Source organism: Bipolaris victoriae, assembly GCF_000527765.1.
Source record: "Bipolaris victoriae FI3 unplaced genomic scaffold scaffold_164, whole genome shotgun sequence".
In the NCBI taxonomy this organism is placed as follows: domain Eukaryota; kingdom Fungi; phylum Ascomycota; class Dothideomycetes; order Pleosporales; family Pleosporaceae; genus Bipolaris; species Bipolaris victoriae.
In genome coordinates, this window is record NW_014575228.1 from 1 (window position 1) to 17,571 (window position 17,571).

General features: G+C 50.5%; 10 protein-coding genes across 10 annotated transcripts; 3 read left to right on the top strand and 7 right to left on the bottom strand.

Annotated features, from left to right (window-relative positions):
- Window positions 1-350: 350 nt before the first annotated feature.
- COCVIDRAFT_20782 (hypothetical protein) lies at window positions 351-1,217 on the top strand (the record flags this gene model as incomplete). Its single annotated transcript, XM_014695354.1, has 3 exons — window positions 351-686; window positions 821-988; window positions 1,083-1,217. 3 exons carry the CDS (start codon window positions 351-353, stop codon window positions 1,215-1,217), a joined length of 639 nt encoding a protein of 212 aa, XP_014550840.1.
- A 286-nt stretch (window positions 1,218-1,503) lies between these two features.
- Window positions 1,504-2,214, bottom strand: COCVIDRAFT_114373 (hypothetical protein; the record flags this gene model as incomplete). The annotated part of the gene is made up of 2 exons (XM_014695358.1): window positions 1,504-1,933; window positions 1,988-2,214. The coding sequence occupies 2 exons, from the start codon at window positions 2,212-2,214 to the stop codon at window positions 1,504-1,506; spliced, it is 657 nt and encodes a 218-aa protein (XP_014550844.1).
- A 2,525-nt stretch (window positions 2,215-4,739) lies between these two features.
- On the bottom strand, window positions 4,740-5,465 carry COCVIDRAFT_114403 (hypothetical protein; the record flags this gene model as incomplete). Its single annotated transcript, XM_014695359.1, has 1 exon — window positions 4,740-5,465. The coding sequence occupies one exon, from the start codon at window positions 5,463-5,465 to the stop codon at window positions 4,740-4,742; it is 726 nt and encodes a 241-aa protein (XP_014550845.1).
- A 169-nt stretch (window positions 5,466-5,634) lies between these two features.
- On the bottom strand, window positions 5,635-6,120 carry COCVIDRAFT_114404 (hypothetical protein; the record flags this gene model as incomplete). The annotated part of the gene is made up of 1 exon (XM_014695360.1): window positions 5,635-6,120. The coding sequence occupies one exon, from the start codon at window positions 6,118-6,120 to the stop codon at window positions 5,635-5,637; it is 486 nt and encodes a 161-aa protein (XP_014550846.1).
- A 204-nt stretch (window positions 6,121-6,324) lies between these two features.
- Window positions 6,325-7,038, bottom strand: COCVIDRAFT_114398 (hypothetical protein; the record flags this gene model as incomplete). Its single annotated transcript, XM_014695361.1, has 1 exon — window positions 6,325-7,038. The coding sequence occupies one exon, from the start codon at window positions 7,036-7,038 to the stop codon at window positions 6,325-6,327; it is 714 nt and encodes a 237-aa protein (XP_014550847.1).
- Window positions 7,039-7,457: 419 nt separating this feature from the next.
- Window positions 7,458-10,801, bottom strand: COCVIDRAFT_31500 (hypothetical protein; the record flags this gene model as incomplete). The annotated part of the gene is made up of 2 exons (XM_014695362.1): window positions 7,458-8,008; window positions 8,059-10,801. The coding sequence occupies 2 exons, from the start codon at window positions 10,799-10,801 to the stop codon at window positions 7,458-7,460; spliced, it is 3,294 nt and encodes a 1,097-aa protein (XP_014550848.1).
- Window positions 10,802-11,429: 628 nt separating this feature from the next.
- On the top strand, window positions 11,430-11,938 carry COCVIDRAFT_42724 (hypothetical protein; the record flags this gene model as incomplete). Its single annotated transcript, XM_014695363.1, has 2 exons — window positions 11,430-11,618; window positions 11,693-11,938. 2 exons carry the CDS (start codon window positions 11,430-11,432, stop codon window positions 11,936-11,938), a joined length of 435 nt encoding a protein of 144 aa, XP_014550849.1.
- Window positions 11,939-12,029: 91 nt separating this feature from the next.
- Window positions 12,030-12,954, bottom strand: COCVIDRAFT_114396 (hypothetical protein; the record flags this gene model as incomplete). Its single annotated transcript, XM_014695364.1, has 3 exons — window positions 12,030-12,434; window positions 12,484-12,852; window positions 12,892-12,954. 3 exons carry the CDS (start codon window positions 12,952-12,954, stop codon window positions 12,030-12,032), a joined length of 837 nt encoding a protein of 278 aa, XP_014550850.1.
- Window positions 12,955-13,707: 753 nt separating this feature from the next.
- Window positions 13,708-13,932, bottom strand: COCVIDRAFT_114414 (hypothetical protein; the record flags this gene model as incomplete). The annotated part of the gene is made up of 1 exon (XM_014695365.1): window positions 13,708-13,932. The coding sequence occupies one exon, from the start codon at window positions 13,930-13,932 to the stop codon at window positions 13,708-13,710; it is 225 nt and encodes a 74-aa protein (XP_014550851.1).
- A 2,143-nt stretch (window positions 13,933-16,075) lies between these two features.
- COCVIDRAFT_42727 (hypothetical protein) lies at window positions 16,076-17,439 on the top strand (the record flags this gene model as incomplete). The annotated part of the gene is made up of 6 exons (XM_014695366.1): window positions 16,076-16,366; window positions 16,415-16,451; window positions 16,501-16,577; window positions 16,623-16,999; window positions 17,053-17,120; window positions 17,171-17,439. The coding sequence occupies 6 exons, from the start codon at window positions 16,076-16,078 to the stop codon at window positions 17,437-17,439; spliced, it is 1,119 nt and encodes a 372-aa protein (XP_014550852.1).
- Window positions 17,440-17,571: the final 132 nt, after the last annotated feature.

Here is a 17,571-nt window from a genome sequence, read left to right on the forward strand (position 1 = left end):
AAGACGTCGTTGGAGCGTTGACTTTGGCACGTCATACGCTACTGCGAGGGCGCGCACTGATTGTTTTGGATTCTTACGATAAGATGCCATAGCGAGACTTATTCTACCTTCACAAGAAGTCTGTATAGAGCGTTGTTGTCGCGGCATAGTGGTGGTTGTGAAGAGCGTTGGATCAGGTTGGGTGGGGTGGCCCACTAACTGATCCGGCCCACTTACTGATCCTTGACGTTAGTACCTCTGCTTATGTAAGTCACGTATAGCGCGAATGCTCAGAAGCTCAACTTCAACCACTCAACCCGCATCTTCGCCCAGCAATTGCGCAGCCCGTCTGCACCAACACCTCGCCCAAGATGCTCCCCGTCACCCTTCGCGCTCTGCGCTCCTGCAGCGCAGCGGCCGCCTCCCGCCCCTTTGCCCGCTATGTCTCGACGGCTACAACCAGCAACCAGGTCCCCGCCAACGACCCCGTCAAGCGCGACGCGAAGCCGAATGTCTCAGCAACCAATGAAATGGCCACCTCTTCTGAGGGCTCGTTCGACCAGGTTCTCCAGGAGTCTGTGCAGGATGCCGAGGAGTTGAGGACTACACAGGCGCCCAACTACAAGGGCATCTGGTCGAGGAGTCAAAACCCGAGGGCAGTTGCAATGAGCGGGCCGAGATTTGAGCAGACCATCATTGCGGATCAGGTATGTCTTGGCTCTGCTGGGAGTTGTGATGGGGATATGAAGATTGGGCGTTGTGCTGTTCTGAGGCAGGGAACAAGCGGTTGCTAGTGGGAAGAACGAGAACAACGAAACAATTGCTAACAGGGACTTTTCAGCCACGCCCATATGCTGCCATTGAGCTCATCCACCAGCAACCTGTCCGCTGGACACACGACCGTGTCGTATCATGTGACGGAGGAGGAGGTCCTCTCGGACACCCCCGGATCTTTATCAACACAGATAAGCCCCAGATCTGCTGGTGCACATACTGTGGTGTACCCTTTGTACGTACTAAACTTTTTAATTCAAATTGGAATTCTCGGATTGCAGAGTATTGGCAGATTTGGGCTTGACAGAATAGTTGCTAACACTACACAGGCTCACGAGAAGCACCGCGCTGTCCTCGAAGCTACCCCCGAGCACGAGCTTTCATACCCACTGGGACCCAAGGGCAATGCGGCGGAAGTCAACGAGGCACAGAAGGTCACCGATGAGCCGCTGTCACAGCGGTAAATCCTTTCTAAGTCTTGCGAGGGTGTATATATGTGCTTCAATTAAGAGTCCTGTAAACAGGCCTACCACTGATTCTGCGTGAATGACACATGACCTTGACCATTCTATATTAACACTGATTTCGGAAAACTGATCAGCTAAGGGGTGACACTGAGATAGGGCACTTAAACTACAAACATGTTGCGCACTTGATCAGTAATTGCTGAATTCTACGAATTTGGATTGTCACAGTTCAAAATATATTGCTTAGAATCTAACCATGGATATCATATCACCCAGCCCCTCTCTACATCTTCTCTCCCTGAATCGTAGCCACCACTTTGCGCGTATGCTTCGAGTCGCGGAACTCTAAATACCAGATACCCTGCCACGTTCCCGTGTTCAGTCTCCCATTCGTAATCGGAATGGTAACACTTGCGCCAATCAGCGCAGATTTGACATGAGCCGGCATATCATCGCTTCCCTCCGCATCATGCAAATAAAGCCCTTGGTTCTTCTTGTCCTCTGGCACAATGCGATCGAGCGCTGTGCCCATATCCGCGCGCACATCCTCGTCAAAGTTCTCGTTTAATGAGAGGGCGCAGGATGTGTGTTGGATGAAGAGATTGAGGAGACCCGTCTTGTACTGCTTGATTTCCGGGACCTCTTTGAGGATGTGGTCGGTGATTAGGTAGCAGCCGCGGGAGCGCGAGGGTAGTGTAAGGGATTTTTGCGACCTGAGCGGTGTTAGTTTTAATGTACTGATATCAATTGGGGGTTGGTGAACTTACCAAGACATTATGGGCGGCGAAGTACAGATGTTCGGACTGGTACAGACGACGCTTTTGCGCGGTGCGGGTGTGGGGACAAAGTAATTTGCGAGACTGTTGTATGGCGCCCAGAAGATGGAGACGAAGATTCCGGGGAACAGCGATATGACGAATATGGAGACGAAGAGGAAGGTGGTTAGGTGCGAGCCGGTTGAGTGGGGTTGTCGTTGTTGTTGCTGCTGCGGCATCTGAGCTAAAGTCTGTCGGGTGGAGGGTTCGGAGGTGAGCTGCGAGAAATGTGGGGGTGCTTGTGACGTCAGGGCGAGACTGTAGCGGGGTTGGGGAAATAAGTGAAATGGTACATGAAAGGTCCTGCGTATCATTGTAACAATCATTCTTTTTTTTCTGCCTGTTTTTTTGTTATTTTTATCTTTCATATTTGATTAATAGCCTTGTAATGTTTTTTGGATTCCCAACTTAGCCAGCAGACAATTTCTTCTTTGCATGTCGAAGACATATCAAATATGAAGCTTCGACATGTAGAAAACTTTCTTATGGAACTGTTGTCTTCTGAATACTACATTGATACCTGGTGAATGGAACTCACTTACACTGTTTACAGATACCAACTTGATACAGGGGTTGGTTAGACGTGACAACTATGTACACGACACATACCAATATATTCGTATCCACTATTAGGAAAATATATGCGGAACCTTTCACCCTCAGCTGTAATTTCTGGGATCCTCCAGTTCTACTCTTGTACTAGATATCATAGTTGGAACAATTTGTGTGCTCGAAGTAGTACGCTTGTTCAGTTCTTCACAGTGCATACATAGCAATGCCAACACAAACAGATTCGCATGCCTACGCACCTACCGCGCAAAGAGCTAAACCTGCGATAAATTCATCAATTGCAAATTAGTGACCATTACCAGCCATTCTCATGCATTCTAGACATTCAATTTGTCTGTTGGTTGTTAGAATCATCCAACAGTTCGGGAATCAAGGTGCATCTCTGAACCTGAAAGCCTTAGCTCTCAATATCGGGGAACTATTGCCGATTAGAACCCCAACAAAGCATTTTATTGGATTTGTGAATCTTCTTCATCACGTATCAGCATCTGATTTACTCGGTATTTCTATTCCGTACTAAGCAACACCCACTTGCCCAGGAGCCCCGGGAACAGCTACTACAGCTTTAATAGAAAAGGAGACCAGGATGAATCCATTAGTACTGCCACTGATTTGGAGCCACCGGTTCTCTTTGAAGTATACTCCAGATAGATGAAGACGAGACAGGAGAGTTAAATATTCTTGGAAGATGCTAGATGCTCTATTCGTAATGGCATATTCCTTGAACCCTGGATACCATCATTTGTACACAGCAAAGACAATTTCCCCTCTTCCTGTCCATCTTAAGAACGCAACTATTCGATTTAAAACAGCAGACCAAATACACAACACCCCCGACAGATATCAGTCAGTGCCACCACGCTCACAACAAGTAGATGTATCAACGGGACAACCCATAACAACTACCAAACCGGGCTCGACGCTCAAGCTCGCACTTGCAACCCCCAACCTGAACAAACATCTCTTTCGAATACAGAAATATCGGCAACCATCATCTACCTGAAAAACTCATCCATCTCCAATCACTCACTCCAACGACCGTCGACAGCCTCGCTGCCAAAATAACACTGCACATCCCAATATTCAATCCCACAATTTCCATCTCACACAAATTCTAGACTCTGCAAGGTTTATACAGAGGATATCAAGTACCCTTACATCTTGCTCTTTCGAGCTGAATCGATACTTCACACACAATAATCAGTGTAACGTCAGATAAATTATCCTTTTCCTTATCGGAATTTGTCTTAATCTACAGGCCCCGTTTTCACATCCTCGATGTAAACTTCCCGTCACCTCGCTACCCACCTGCTCAGTTGAAGGGCCGATATGTAGCACCAACGTATGTCAACACTGCTATTCACGTAAAATCCCTCTTTCTTTCTTTCTTTCTTTCTTTCTTTCTTTTTGGTCTTTCGGAGAATTGTTAGGGGTCTGCGTCGTGGTGTTGGCATTAAAGATTGAGTTGATCAAGTGGTTTATTTGGACGTTGGGGTTTTGCTTGCGGATTGATATGCTGGGACGATGCGATGATGTATATTAAGCGTTTTGCGATGGTTGGATGTGGGATGCTAATTTTATAGTATGAGGAAAAGGAGGTGGTATGATGTGGGAGGAATGCGTTTTTGTTGAATATGATAATGGTAATAGGGGGAATTGAAGATATTGCACGAGGGCAGGTGGTTGTACCGTTGCTGCAGTATCCGATGGCCATCGTTGTATTTTCATTTATAATTCCGAAATGACGTGTTAATGTACATGTCTTCAGTTTTGTCCACGTATAGTGAACAGAGATGGCAAAGAAACTTTTAAGTAACAACTTCAATCGAATTCATCATTGTGATTCCTGTAAACTCTCATCCAATTCCTCACTTCATTACTACTTCGTGATCAGCAGGGCAATCAGACTGTATCCTAGCGAATTCACATCCGCCTGCAAAGATGACAAGATTCCAAACGCCAATCTGCCAAATCAGCATCGTCGACCTGGCTGAACACCCCAAAAAAAGAAGGGTATCCCATAAATCAAAAAAACCAGAACACAAAGCATCCACCGTCTCTCCTCATCCCCACTCCATATAATCTGAGTCGCCCCCTCGAATAACCTCCACACCACACTCACTGGAGCCCTCATCTATGCCCGATGAAACACCAAAAACCCAATCTCAGCATCCATCATCCACCGTCCCGGATGACACTCATTCTCAATCTGATAATATGATCGCAGATGCCACTCGCCATTGACCTCGCGGCACCAGAACGGGTCGTCGTCGCGCGCATCCGCCGGCCGAATCTTACGCGCATCATACGCACCACGCTGCGTGGCAATGCGGCGATTCTCAATCTGAATCTCCTCACGGGTTGGGGCTTGCAGTGTGTAAGCGTGGCCGTGAACATATGCTGGCCGGGTTTCACGCAGGATTTGGGCGGTGGGTGAGGTGTACAGGGGGGCTTGGGTGTTGGTTACGTGGTAGGTAGTAGTTGTTGTTGTAGCATGGCCCGGGGGATAGACGTGTGCTGTGTGGCCGTAGGCGGGCACGGTGTTGTAGTAGGACCGCTGGTAGGGGAAGTAGAAGTTAGCAAGGGGATATAGGGAGCCGTAGAGGTAGGAGTTGTAGTAGGTGTAGCAAGGGTTGTAGTAGGGGTAGAGGTAGGTGGAGCCGTAGAAGGGACGAGTGTTGTATACCACAGGTTGACAGGCTGCGGCTGCTGGGTAGCCAACTCCGTAGGCATAGGCGCCGCCAATCACGCCTGTGGGTGCGGCGCCATTGGGGGCTTGACCCGCGTAGCTGAGGATGCCGCGTTGCCCGTAGCGAGGGGTGTAAATGTACTGGTGGCGAGGTTTGGGGTACGCCTCCATCGTGGCGGCGGTTTGCGTGAGAATTTGGGAAGTGATTGAGGCCTTGGAGGTTGCGATGGTGCTGAGGTGAGGAAGTGGGATAGGTGGCAATCAAGGAATTGCAGTGTAGCGAAGCAAGGAAAGAGTCAAGGTGAAGGCCCATGTGAGACACCCGCCTGACAAACGGAACTCAAGAGCAAAGCCGCGCGCCAGGACTCGAAGGCCGCAGCTTGTAGTGCCTCATGCAAACCAATGGTAATGGAGAAAAGCAGCGGTGTGAGGAAGAAAAGGCAGAAGGCAACGCAATCAGTGGAAGGGGGAAGTGGAAGAAACCTACCATTGAGTAACGCCTCGGCATAGCAGCGCGAGCTCCAATACGATATCCCATTCCGTACCCATGTACAGAGTAGGATCTGGGATACACATCTCTGACAAAGTCTTGAGGCAGCGGTACATTCGGGTAGCGATCCAGATAGGCGTACTCCCTGTTTGTGTAGTGGCCTGGAGGCGGGCGAGCATAGTATCGCGAAGGGTAGTAAGAGCCGCCAAATCCGTACTTACGGCGGCGGGACATGCCATGGCGTGGGTAGTAGGTGTTGACTAAATGGCGCTCGCCGTTCCGGACCTCAACCCTAGTTTCGTACTCATATTCGTCGCCGTTGCCGTCGAAGCACATGGTGTTGAGGGTGTGGGGTAAAGCAAATCCGAATTGGATTGGACTGACGATAAAGAAAGTAAGACGGATTTGGGAGTTGATGAAAGCGAAGCAAACCTTGACCCAAGGCGTTTGTACAGGGATGAAAGGGGAATCCAGACTTCACCCCCGATTCCAACAGCATCAATTAGCCTCAGATATCTTCAGCAAGATTCCACAACACCATCAATTCTTCCTTACCCCACTCTTCGGCACAGCACCCCCTCCTACAGCACCCGTCCCTGCCCCAGCCGTCTTACCCTCCACACCCTTCCTCCTCCCAAACATCCTCCTAAACCTACTCAGCACAGGCGCAACCGTCCACCTCGCAAACGCGGGTGTAGCCCACACACTAAACACAATCCTGGGCACCAAAAACATCTTAACAACCGCATACGCCGTCGCAAACTCCACCACTAGCCTAACACCCCCCTCACCCACATTCCACGCCTGATCCACCGTCCGCAACTTCTGCTTCTTCTGCATATCGTCCACCTCGCGCTCCGCCTCCAGCGCCTCCTCGCCACGGATCCAACCTTTACGCTTGAAATACCGACCGAAGCGCTCCACGCCCGATGCGATCCATGCGCCTTCTGCGATCCAGGGTGGTAGCCAGTGCGTGTAGTGGAAGTAGCCTGCGAGGCCGAAGAGGGGGATTACAGCGGTGAGTTCGTGGAGGATGAGGAACGAGGTTATGTGTGTGACGGGCGCGTTGCCGAGGGCATTCGTGTATTTGTGCAGGAACTTGGGTAGGCGCCGGTTGAAGCGGTCGATTCGCGATTGGGATGTTGGCGCCGTGATGGGCGATACGGGGTCTGTGGCGTAGCGGCGGAGAGTTGGGTTGCGCGTGTAGTGAGGTTGATGACGTGCAGTTGCTCGAAGGAGGCTTCTTCGTAGCATGGTTGTCGCCAGTGCTTCCGCCTCTTTTGAGTTTTGATATTTCTCTTCACTTCAGCCTCCACCCCGCAGGTTCGAGTTTTCTTTTGCGCGGTAGAGGGTGCTGCAGTTCCATGCTGGGTGGGTATGGGTGTTCCGTTGTGTATGACGAAGTCGTCGGCAGTCAAGCGGGCCGAGCCTCGTTCATCGCGCCTCTGCCATGCAGCAAATGTGGAGCCTTGTCCCTTGATCATTCTAATATCAGCACATGGTCACGAGGCCCTTGCAGAGCAGAATGCACATGCAATGACATAGGTTGTGCATAAAACTGTCGTTAATATGTTTGCTATTACGCTGCGATGGACAGGTTGCCGACCCATTTGTCTACACTACTATTCTATTGCATGCGACTGCTTCGAACATCTGAGGATTTGATATCATCCTCAGAGCTTCTCTACAACATCAACGAATTCATCCAGATTCCGCACTGGCCGTACGCCGGTACTGATCTGCATGCTCGCCTTCCACGCATGCACATCCTTGATGAGCACAGGATGCGACGCATCAACCACACTCTCTACATCCGCAGCCGCATCTAGTGTTTGTGGTGCTGCTGGCAAGCCAGAGTCGGCGACACCGAGGGCAGCCTTTGCTTCATCTAGCACCTTGGTTGCAACATCACCCTCCACCTTGATGTCTTCGCTCAGATAACGAGTCACAGCCTTTGAGATATCGTCAATGGACGATGCATCGGCCACGCGAGTCTGGAAAGCCGCATCATCAAACTTGAGTTTGTGTTCGGTGAGAATGATCTGAAGCGAAGCAGCAGCAGAAGTCTTCTTTTCCTCGATCGATGGCTCCTTGGCCTTGGCTTGTGCTTGGAGGTGCACTGACAGCTTGGAACGCTGTGAAGATGACGTCGAGACATATCGGCCATAGAATTCAATCATGTCCTTCTTTGAGAGCTTTTCAAGGTTCTCAGCGTCAACGTCGGCTGTGTGTTTGTTAGCACCGTAACACTGTTAGGACTATGGACAGACATACCTTGTAGGAAATCATACGAGTCACTGTAGATATGATTCCAGAACCTGTTGTCTTCTGATGAAAGATTCTTGAGCTTCGCCAAGCGCTTGTTGATCATGGCTCGCTTGTGGCTCTCAAAGTCTTCTTCGCTCATTGCAGCAAGCGTTCCCTCAAAAGTATTGAGGAAGTTTTCAATGCGGCCCTCCAAGTATCGACAGTCCTTCTCACTCTGAATCAAAATGCGGTATCCAGACCAGACGTCGTGGAAGCTGGACCCAGAAAAGACGACATAACCAAGTTGTTCAATGGTACGAAGTTGATTGAAGCAAGGCTCATCTGTCATCTGTCCAAGAAGCAATAGTTTGGCACGGGTGACGTTGTCATAGTGATGTCCAACGTACAAGTTGTACTCAATGCAGTGGTTGACATTTGCCGGGTCGCTCAATTGCTTTTCGTAGATGAAATTGCACCCCGAAGGCCAAAGCAGACCTCGGCGGGTGGGGATCTGGTTCGCAGGCAGCCGCTTGGGCTGGATAGTCCTTTCTACAAGGTCGGTGATTCTCAAAGCTTCTTCCTTGTACAAGTTGCCATGCGCAAGCACCTCGATCTGGCACTGGGCAAGGATCTGCGGGAAGAACTGCTGCACATCTTTAGCTGTGATGTTGTCCAGTTCTGGAAGTAGCTCGTCGTTCATCACACACTTTTCGCTCTTGAACTGTCTGGAGTAAGTGCCAACCTGGTGGAAAGGCTGTCCGTACTCCCAGTTGCGTAGAGACCGTAGCATGCGATCATGGATGATATTGAAACGATCCTCCGTGACTTCCAGATCCCGAACCTGGAGCAACACCTTCTCCAGTAGCACGTGCAACTTGTCATTGTAGCCGCTAACTGTTATCGACAAACCACTGATGTGGTTGGTGAAATCATACACCAGCCCCGCAATATCAGCGTCATAAGCATACTCGACCAGAGCATCGTTCACAAGCTCGCGATAGAGCGTGCACAAAAGTGTAACGCGTGCGGTAACGTTGGTCATTGGTGTTCGGAAGTAGATGTGAACGTTGGCTTTGGGCACCCAAAACTGATCGTCCTTCTTCCACCATATGCGGACATTGTCATCGTGGCGAATAAGCTTTGGTTCCTTGCTTGGCTGTGCGACCTCCTTCTTTTCAACATCCAATCGAGTTGGTATAAACTCATTCTTGTGGGGGAAGTGCAACTCTGCTGGTCGGCTCTTACTTTCAAAAGCCTCTTTGATCTCTGCAAGGAAATCTCCTGGTATTCTCTCAATCTTGTACTCCGTCCCATACCATTTCTCCTTTTGATCCCAACCACCTGGAAAATCTTGGCTAATGATGGTCAACCTGAAGTTGTCTGGTCGCAGATATGACATGGCTTCATTGATCAGATTGGCGTCGAACTTCCTGATAACGGCTGGCCCACTGAGTAACATCTTGCGGTCATATGGCTTCTGCATGATACCTGCCAGCCCGCTGGCAGTCCGGCTTGGTGGGCTCTTTTGCTTGAAGCGGAACTCTACCTCACTGATGCGCATCAGTTCTTCTACTACCCACTCTTGGGGTGGCTGATCGCGCATCAGACCAATATATTGGAAGACAGTTTTGACGACGTCTTTATAGTTCTTCAGGCCATCCTCTGTTAACTTGATGTTTACAGTGAACAGCCCTGACCCTGGACACAGAGTCGAGCCTCCTGCGCCGAGTCCGTTTGCCCAACCCTTCGCTTTGAGGTGCGCAAGAACGCTACCAGGGCCTTCATGACCGAGCAAATGACTAAGGTATCTTGATGGATGCGACTCGTAAAAGTTCTCTTCGTCGCGGTAGGCAAACTGAAGGTCCAACGACCGAGACTGGAGAACTGGCCGAGCAAAGGTTTGCGTCAAAAGCTCTGTCTCTGTGTAGACAGGTACATCCCAGCGGTTCTGTCCAAGATTTTTGTTTGGCACCTTTGAAAAGATTTCTTCTACCCATGATTCCAATGTGTCCAGACTCTCCTTACCCAAGACTACCAACTTCATCCTGTTGGCGGAGTAGTGCGTCGAGTGGAACTTGATAAACTCATCACGAATCTTGACGCCACGTGCTATGGGTTCGTCATGTAGGGTTTTGTAACTACCTGTGGAGAAGTGGTTGTAGGGGTGATTGGGATTGGCGAGCGCCTTGTTGAGCTGGTGCATGCGCCAAGTGTCATTTTGGAGGTTTTTCTTATTCTCTGAATCCACTGCCTTGAGCTCGCGATCCACCGTGTCTTCGAGAAACAGCGGACTAATGAAGAATTGGCCAAAGCGATCCAATGCGCCTCGTAGCGGTGACTCATCTGCCGACTCCAACAGGTTTGTCGATGATGCTTCTGGTGTCGCAGCCTTACTGGCCGTGGGCGATGTGGCAGCGTAGGAGAGTTCGAAATAATAGTTTGTCGATGTTGAGGCGGTGAAGGCGTTTGAATAGCCACCGTGGCGCGTCAGGTACTGATTGTACGCATTCTCTTCTGGATACTTCTCGGTGCCCATGAACAGCAGATGCTCTACAGCATGAGCAATGCCTGGCATATCGGGCGCATCGCTGAAGCTGCCCACATTGACATCCAGCGCCGCACTGGCCTTGTCGGTCTCCGCCTCGTGTATCAAAAGGACTTCCAATTGGTTTGGTAGAGTGACGATTCGATAGGAGCGGTCGTCGAGCTGCGGCCTCTCGAGATCCTCGATTCTCTGTCGAACAGCCTCCCGTTCCAATGCTCCAGCCATGTTGGCTAACCGATTCCTTTTTCTTGGTGCGGTTGTGAGGCTTCGCTGGGTCGCAGGTGGCGCGGCGATGGCAGTCTGGGGGAGGGGAGAGTTATATATGCGGCGTGGCTGGCGGAGACTAGTGGCGGGCGAGATCAACGCTGGGCAATTTGCTGACGGTACTGTGTACCGCGCGACCAATGTGACAGCGGGTAGTGTATATGGGGCGGTTTGGGGTCGTGGTACGAGCGACAGATTTCCCAGAGACTGTCGTGCGCCTAAAGAGCGGAGCATCCACAAGAGTTGCCGTGGAGCCAGCCGATGGCTGTGAAGGCGTAAAGGGGACAGGCGTTGTCAACACGGTACTGCTCCAATGGCTGTAACAGTAACCTCGCGAGCAACCCAGAAGAGCTAGTGCGCCCAAGGCAGGCAATGGGCGGTGAGGGAGACTAAAAAGAAAACAGCGGGCGGATGCGGAGGAGTGAGCATGTCGCGACAAGAGTAGACAACCAAAGGCGGAGATCCGAGCCCCCGGAAGGGATTCAACATGAGATCAAGTGGGCCGTAGATTGTCGATAAGACGGGCCATGCACCTATTATCGGCGCTGCTGCAATTACCCGTCCACCTTTCCTCTCGTCTGGCGCCAACATGGTGCCCAAATCGTTCCAGGCCGGCTATCCCAACACAGAGGGCTTCCAGAAGGTCGTAAAGGCAACAATCTACATCAAAAAGAAGCAGGGCATGTCGGACGAAGACTTTATCGACTACTATAACAATAAGCATGCGCAGAGGGCCGTGCCCATCCTCCAGCGCCATGGAATCATCAGCTACAGCCTTGTAGGCGCTTCGCTTCTACTATATACTCTGCCCTCACGGCGTTTGCGGCATTGCCCAGGCTGAGACCGCAACAGACGTACCATCTTGAGCGCGACCGAAAGGCCATCCAGGACATTATGCAGGGAAACGCAAAGTTGATGGATTATGACGCCATCTGCACCTTTGTCTTCCCCGACTATCTCGCACTAGCCAAGTTCATGTACGACAAGGAAGGCGCTGCTTTGAACGGCGACCACGACAACTTCATGGACGACAGCCAGATGAAGATGATGGTTGGCGACGAGTACATGCTTGTGGAAAACGGACAAAAGGTTGGCTGATCGCACTCGCGATCGAAGAAGACCAAGTCTCCACGGGGTATCATTGAACCGTACAAGGCGTATAAATGTCAAGCCAGCGCGCGCGCCCTTCCTATCTCCGGCCTTTGCCGTTCCCTCTACCCGCAGATCCCCGTGGGGCTGACGGGTTGGAGCAGTTTGCTGCTATATGCCCCTTCTCCCCACATTTGTAGCAATCCACATTGTTCATGCGACCAGATCCTCCACTAATGCCTCCTCCGCCGCCACCCGATCGCCGACCGCCCGAAATAGATGTTAAGCCATTGAGGCTTCTGTTCTCATTCTGCCGCGTTGGTGTTCCGTTTGGCGTGCTGTTACCCATGCTTGCCCTTTTCTTCTTGGACTCTCGCTTTTCCGAAGCCATTTCGCGCTTCGTCTGTCGAATGAGATCTGCTGCAGCGTCGTCCGAGTCGTAATCGTCCGATGAAGACTCCGAGTCGGATTCCGAGTCCTCCGTTTTTACCATCGGTACCGAGGTCTACAACACTGTTAGCCACGGGAAACTACTCGAGTCAGATGATACGCACGTCTGCCTTTTTGACACCACCACCAAACTGCATTCTCACAGGTCTGGTGTCCTCTTCGTCCTCCTCTGAATCGTCTTGCGCATCAATTTCCGCATACCCCGCGTGCCTGACCTGCATAGCATCTTGTCGCTTCCCCTTAAGAGGATCTTGAAAGCTCAGTACCCACTTGGTTTCACCCGCGTATTGCGCCGCCTTGTCAAGTGCCGCCTGACGTTTTGCTTCTTCGGCATCGAGCCCTGATTGTATAATCTCTTGATCTGAAGTTCCCACGACGGATGCGCCATGTGACAGACGCGCCTTCTTAGTAGGAGGCCCATTGGAGGTAGCCGGCGACGAAGGCGAAGACTTTGCTGCAGCACGCTGCATGAACTATGCATGGGTTAGCAAATGCCGTGAGCACGTGAAGACGCAGCAACTTGCCTTCATGCCCATAAGTCCTTTGGACATGGTTTTGGGTGTGTTTCCCGACATTTTCAAAGGTAAAAACTATGGTATCGCAAGCGAGTGGACGAGTTGGAATGTGGTTGCAGTGAAGGTAGTCGGATCGTGTTTTCGCAAAGTCGCGTTGAATCAACTTTTGGTGCACGGACCCGCCCATATCGATAAGCGGGCAGCGGGTGCGGAAATGATGCAACCGGGCAGGGACGATAGCTGAGTTCAACCTGATTATGAGCACGGTCAGCTTTTGGTTATGACTTACGTACTGCATATACGGATTTCATCTGACTATTAGATTAGGTCCGGGGTCTGAAATAAAAGAAATCATATCCAAGAACATGTTGCACTCAGATGCCTCTCACGTGAACAGGCCTACGTCAGTGGTACGGGAAACAAAGATGTCTACATTAAGGGATAATTAAAGTATAGTACCAGACGCTGTGGCGCGCCATCTCGCTTTTCATTGTCCAGGAACCCAAATACTTAAAAACAAAACCTGATCTAATTACATAGTAGTTATCTGTACTCCAAACACCGGCCATAAGGCTTAGTCACTTCATTTCCACAAACGCCCTAAAAGGCAGCTATGACAGCCCTAATTATAACTCCACGCCAGGTCATCGGGGTATTGTTGAGAGTTTAACCAATCAAAACTCTAGTGATGGGCAATTCTGAGGACGACGTTGGTTCATAATGGGTCGTCTTGGTGGAGAGTGTTTCGTAAATCGTGATGTGGCAATATGCCAGAACAGTGCTGTTGCAGTGTCGTGGCAGTGTGAAAAATGCTCAGGTAGACCGGGAAAGGTTTGGATGGAGAGACCTCGAGAAGAGGGCAGCTTTCATCTGTCGATAGGCTTCGATGGCAGCTTGGCGTGACTGAGCGTCGGTAATAGACTCAGTGGACGAGCTCGAGCTCCGTTCGGGTACTGATCGTGTCCATGACGATATATCCGATGCGCGCGCAGGTGTCAGGAATGGGTGTGACGACTGGTGAAGAGAGACTGGAGCCATTGGTGTTGTGAAAGGATGGAAATGGTATCAAGACTTGGATCTCAAGGTCAACGACACTACTTACTGCCGCCAAAAAAAAGTGGTGCTCCACGGATAGATATATGGCTCTTGTCGATTTGTCACAGCACAATTCCTATCCATGCATATGGAAGAAATACTCCGTGATACGTGCGGGCCAAGTTCTCCGAAACATGTCCCGAAATGACGATCCAGGCCTACCGAGCAACGGCCCCGTCAAATTACGTGTTTGAGACTCTCACTAGAGTGGCAAAACAACAGTACATGCGCGCATGGCGAATAAGACGAACAAAATGACAGCCTACACAGACCTAGAGTACATAGACCTATGCGGACCCGCAGAAGCATGCAAGGCGTCGGGCGATAGGAACCCGCCAATGAGTATGCAACGGCACAGCGGCAGTAGGTAGGCGTGACCCAGCGGCCGTGAGGTCGGGAAATGGATTTGCATACTTGACAAATACTAGATTACGGGACAAGGCCCAATCGAGTACCCGAGCAGAGATGACCACGCTTACCATACGCTCGGTACGGTCTGATTCCAAATCGCCATATGCGTAATCGGCGCTAACGGCGCCTAGCGTGCTCGGCCTACCCTGTCCAAACACCACTGCAGTGGCTCTCCCTCGAATCCCACACATGTGTTTGAACACCTGCGAAAAGCTTAATCCGTACCCGACACCTTTGTCCTCAACGCACATTCGTGAACGCCCTCGTATTCGGCGTCCCCCACGCATGCTGATGTTACGCCATCAGAGCACACTGTAACGATCTTTGCGCCCCAACCCCTGTCAGCCCGGATGCTACTTGTTATCACTAGGAGGCTACTGCGTAAGCCCTAGCTGGCCCGGGATGCTCGTCAAAACCTTCCACATCTGACCAAACAAGCACAAGCGTATAGCATGTAGAGTACGTGAGTACATACATACGGTATCGCGCGACTACCCTCCGCCACACCTGCTGTTCGCCTACTCTGTATTAATTGGGGAACATTGGCCAGGCGCCCGGCGTAATGCGTTTCAACCACACCGCTTCCTAGAATGGTGACAAATTCCGGTGCAGCTGCACACCAGCCCACTTGAACATGCACCCTAGTTCTTAACTGTTCAGCTTTTGCCTTGGCTGCTTGGCTCCCTCATGATGATACCATCTCATCAACATCTCACTAGGATGCGCAGTCTCTGCCCAGATGGTGCTCACATGGACCTGCCACGTCGGCATTGCATTTACACTATTCTGAGTTGTTTGGCTCCCACTAGTCGCCAGTAAGGCAAATTCCATGCAATATCCATGTTCACGCTGACAACTTCATGTCTTGTGTCGCCGAATCACCCTTGCATCCCAAGAGATGACACCGGGCTTATTATGGTCTCTGCCAACAAATGCCTCCTGTCAGAGCTGGAAACAACCAGGAAACTCGTATTATCCTGTTGCTAACATACAGACACCTGGCAAATAATCGGCTTGCTCAAGTCGGTAAATATTGCCCTTTGTTCGAGAGGTCCTGTAGGTAGAGGCACATTATGCAGATTGTCCTCACATGTGCCTGTCTCGTACGTCACTCTACTGCTAATGCGTCAAAGTAGCATGTAGTGGCGCGTCGCTTAGAGGTATTCTCCGAGTGGCTTCCACTGCTCTCCACACGCAGTTGCCCCAACACAATTCGAGAACAACATCTGGATCTTTTTCTTAGCATTACTCTTCTATGAAATATCATTGGCCTCCAAGAGAAACATATTCCGGGAAAGTCGTATGGCTATACACAGGTACAGACCGGAAGGTCTTAGCCCGCAGGTGATAACCCCGCTCTGAACCATACTATGGGCACGTGTGTACCAGCGCATGGGCTTCGCTATATTCCGGAGCAGCAGTCCAACCTCCTCGAATAAATCATTTAATCTTCAAAGAGATGTCTCGGTTTGAAAAGCCGATATGCGTACCAAATAGTCACTTGCTTCAGCATCGCATACCGAATCGTGGGCGTTGACTTGCTTCAAGAACAAGATCGGAAAATGCTGGCCTCAGTGGCTCTGCATCATCATGCCAACCACTATCACGATACTCTCCCGAGGCACAAAGATCAGCCTAGACCACATGTACATGCCGCCATAAGGATAGACTTGTAATGGCTTGCAGCACACCTTCACATCCGGAGCCACTCTATCGCTTTGCAAATGCTTCACGGCTGCTATACGCCCCATCTACATCACCTGAACCCGTCATGACGCATGTGCAATCACCAAGCTGGTTTGTTATCAGATCGAAAGCAACCGCAGACATCGGCTATGACGCCCTCGTTCCTACAGTCATCTTCACCGCCCTCGCTTTAGTAATGGTCATTCTGCGGTTATGCAGCCGAACTTGTTCGAATCCAAGTAGAATCGGATTAGAGGACTACTTCATCACAGCTGCTCTGGTAAGTGTGTCTGTTGATATCACCAAAAAATAACCCTAACCATCGTAGCTGCTGTCGATAGGCTTCACGGCAGTCATTGGGCAAGGCACGCGTTCGCTAGAGTCGATTGAGGTTTGATGGGGTAGCTAACTGAGGTATAGAGGTTAGCATCGACATTGCAGATCTTGGAGAAGACGCCACATACCCCGCATTGCTACCTGCTATGCTCAAAGTAAGATGCCTGGATGTGTGAATGTACTAGGCTAACTGCATGAAGCTCGTGTTGGCTCAAGCCATTCTCTATCATCTAGCGAGCAATCTTGTCAAAGCGTCCCTCATACTACAATACATTCGCCTCTTTTCGCTTGTCCCACACGTTTTGTGGAGTTGCTACATTCTTCTCATCCTTGTATTCAGCGCTACAGCCTGGGGCGCGTTGGGTAACATTTTCCTTTGCCGCCCAATTAGAAGTTACTGGGATGTCACAATATCTGGAGTCTGCATGAACAAGGAGCGGCACTTTTGGTCAACCAGCATCATTGGTATTGTAGTCGATGTCGCAGTTTGGACGTTGCCTCTTCCAGTCGTCGGCCGACTAAGTCTTCCGAAGCGGCAAAAGACTGGTCTATTGGTCGTATTTGGATTGGGCGGATTGTGCGTATCTTGATGACATCGAGCGAGTGTTTAGACACTGACACATAACACAGTGTGTGCATCATAACAATTCTACGCCTTGCTCTTGTCCGCTATGCCATGGTCAATGGGCAAGTTACAAGTAAGTTACCGCAGGCCATTCTGATCCAACATCAACCTGAACAAATGCAGGGTGCGGCACTTTTGCAATCGTCTTCTCGTCCATCGAGATCAATGTTGCAATCATCTGTGCATCGCTGCTCGTGATGAAACCTTTGCTTGCACGCTTTATACCATGTATCATTTCCGAGCAGCCCCTGTCTGCGGCAGAGGATGGGCGGGCTTCGAGGGCTTTAACAAGCACACACATGCTGCGAACCAGTATTGCGGACGCAACAGAGAAAAGGGAGTGTCGCGAGCGGAACGACACCTTGGTTGAGATGAATGGGTCTTCAGAATAACATGTCATACTGGAAAAGGCTGGGGAGACGTGGGCGGCATGCAGTGTACTGATAATTATCAACTGCAGCTTACCGGAGCAGCTCTGAATGCGGTTTCGCCGATGACGTAGATGAATAGCTCTGCGAAGATGA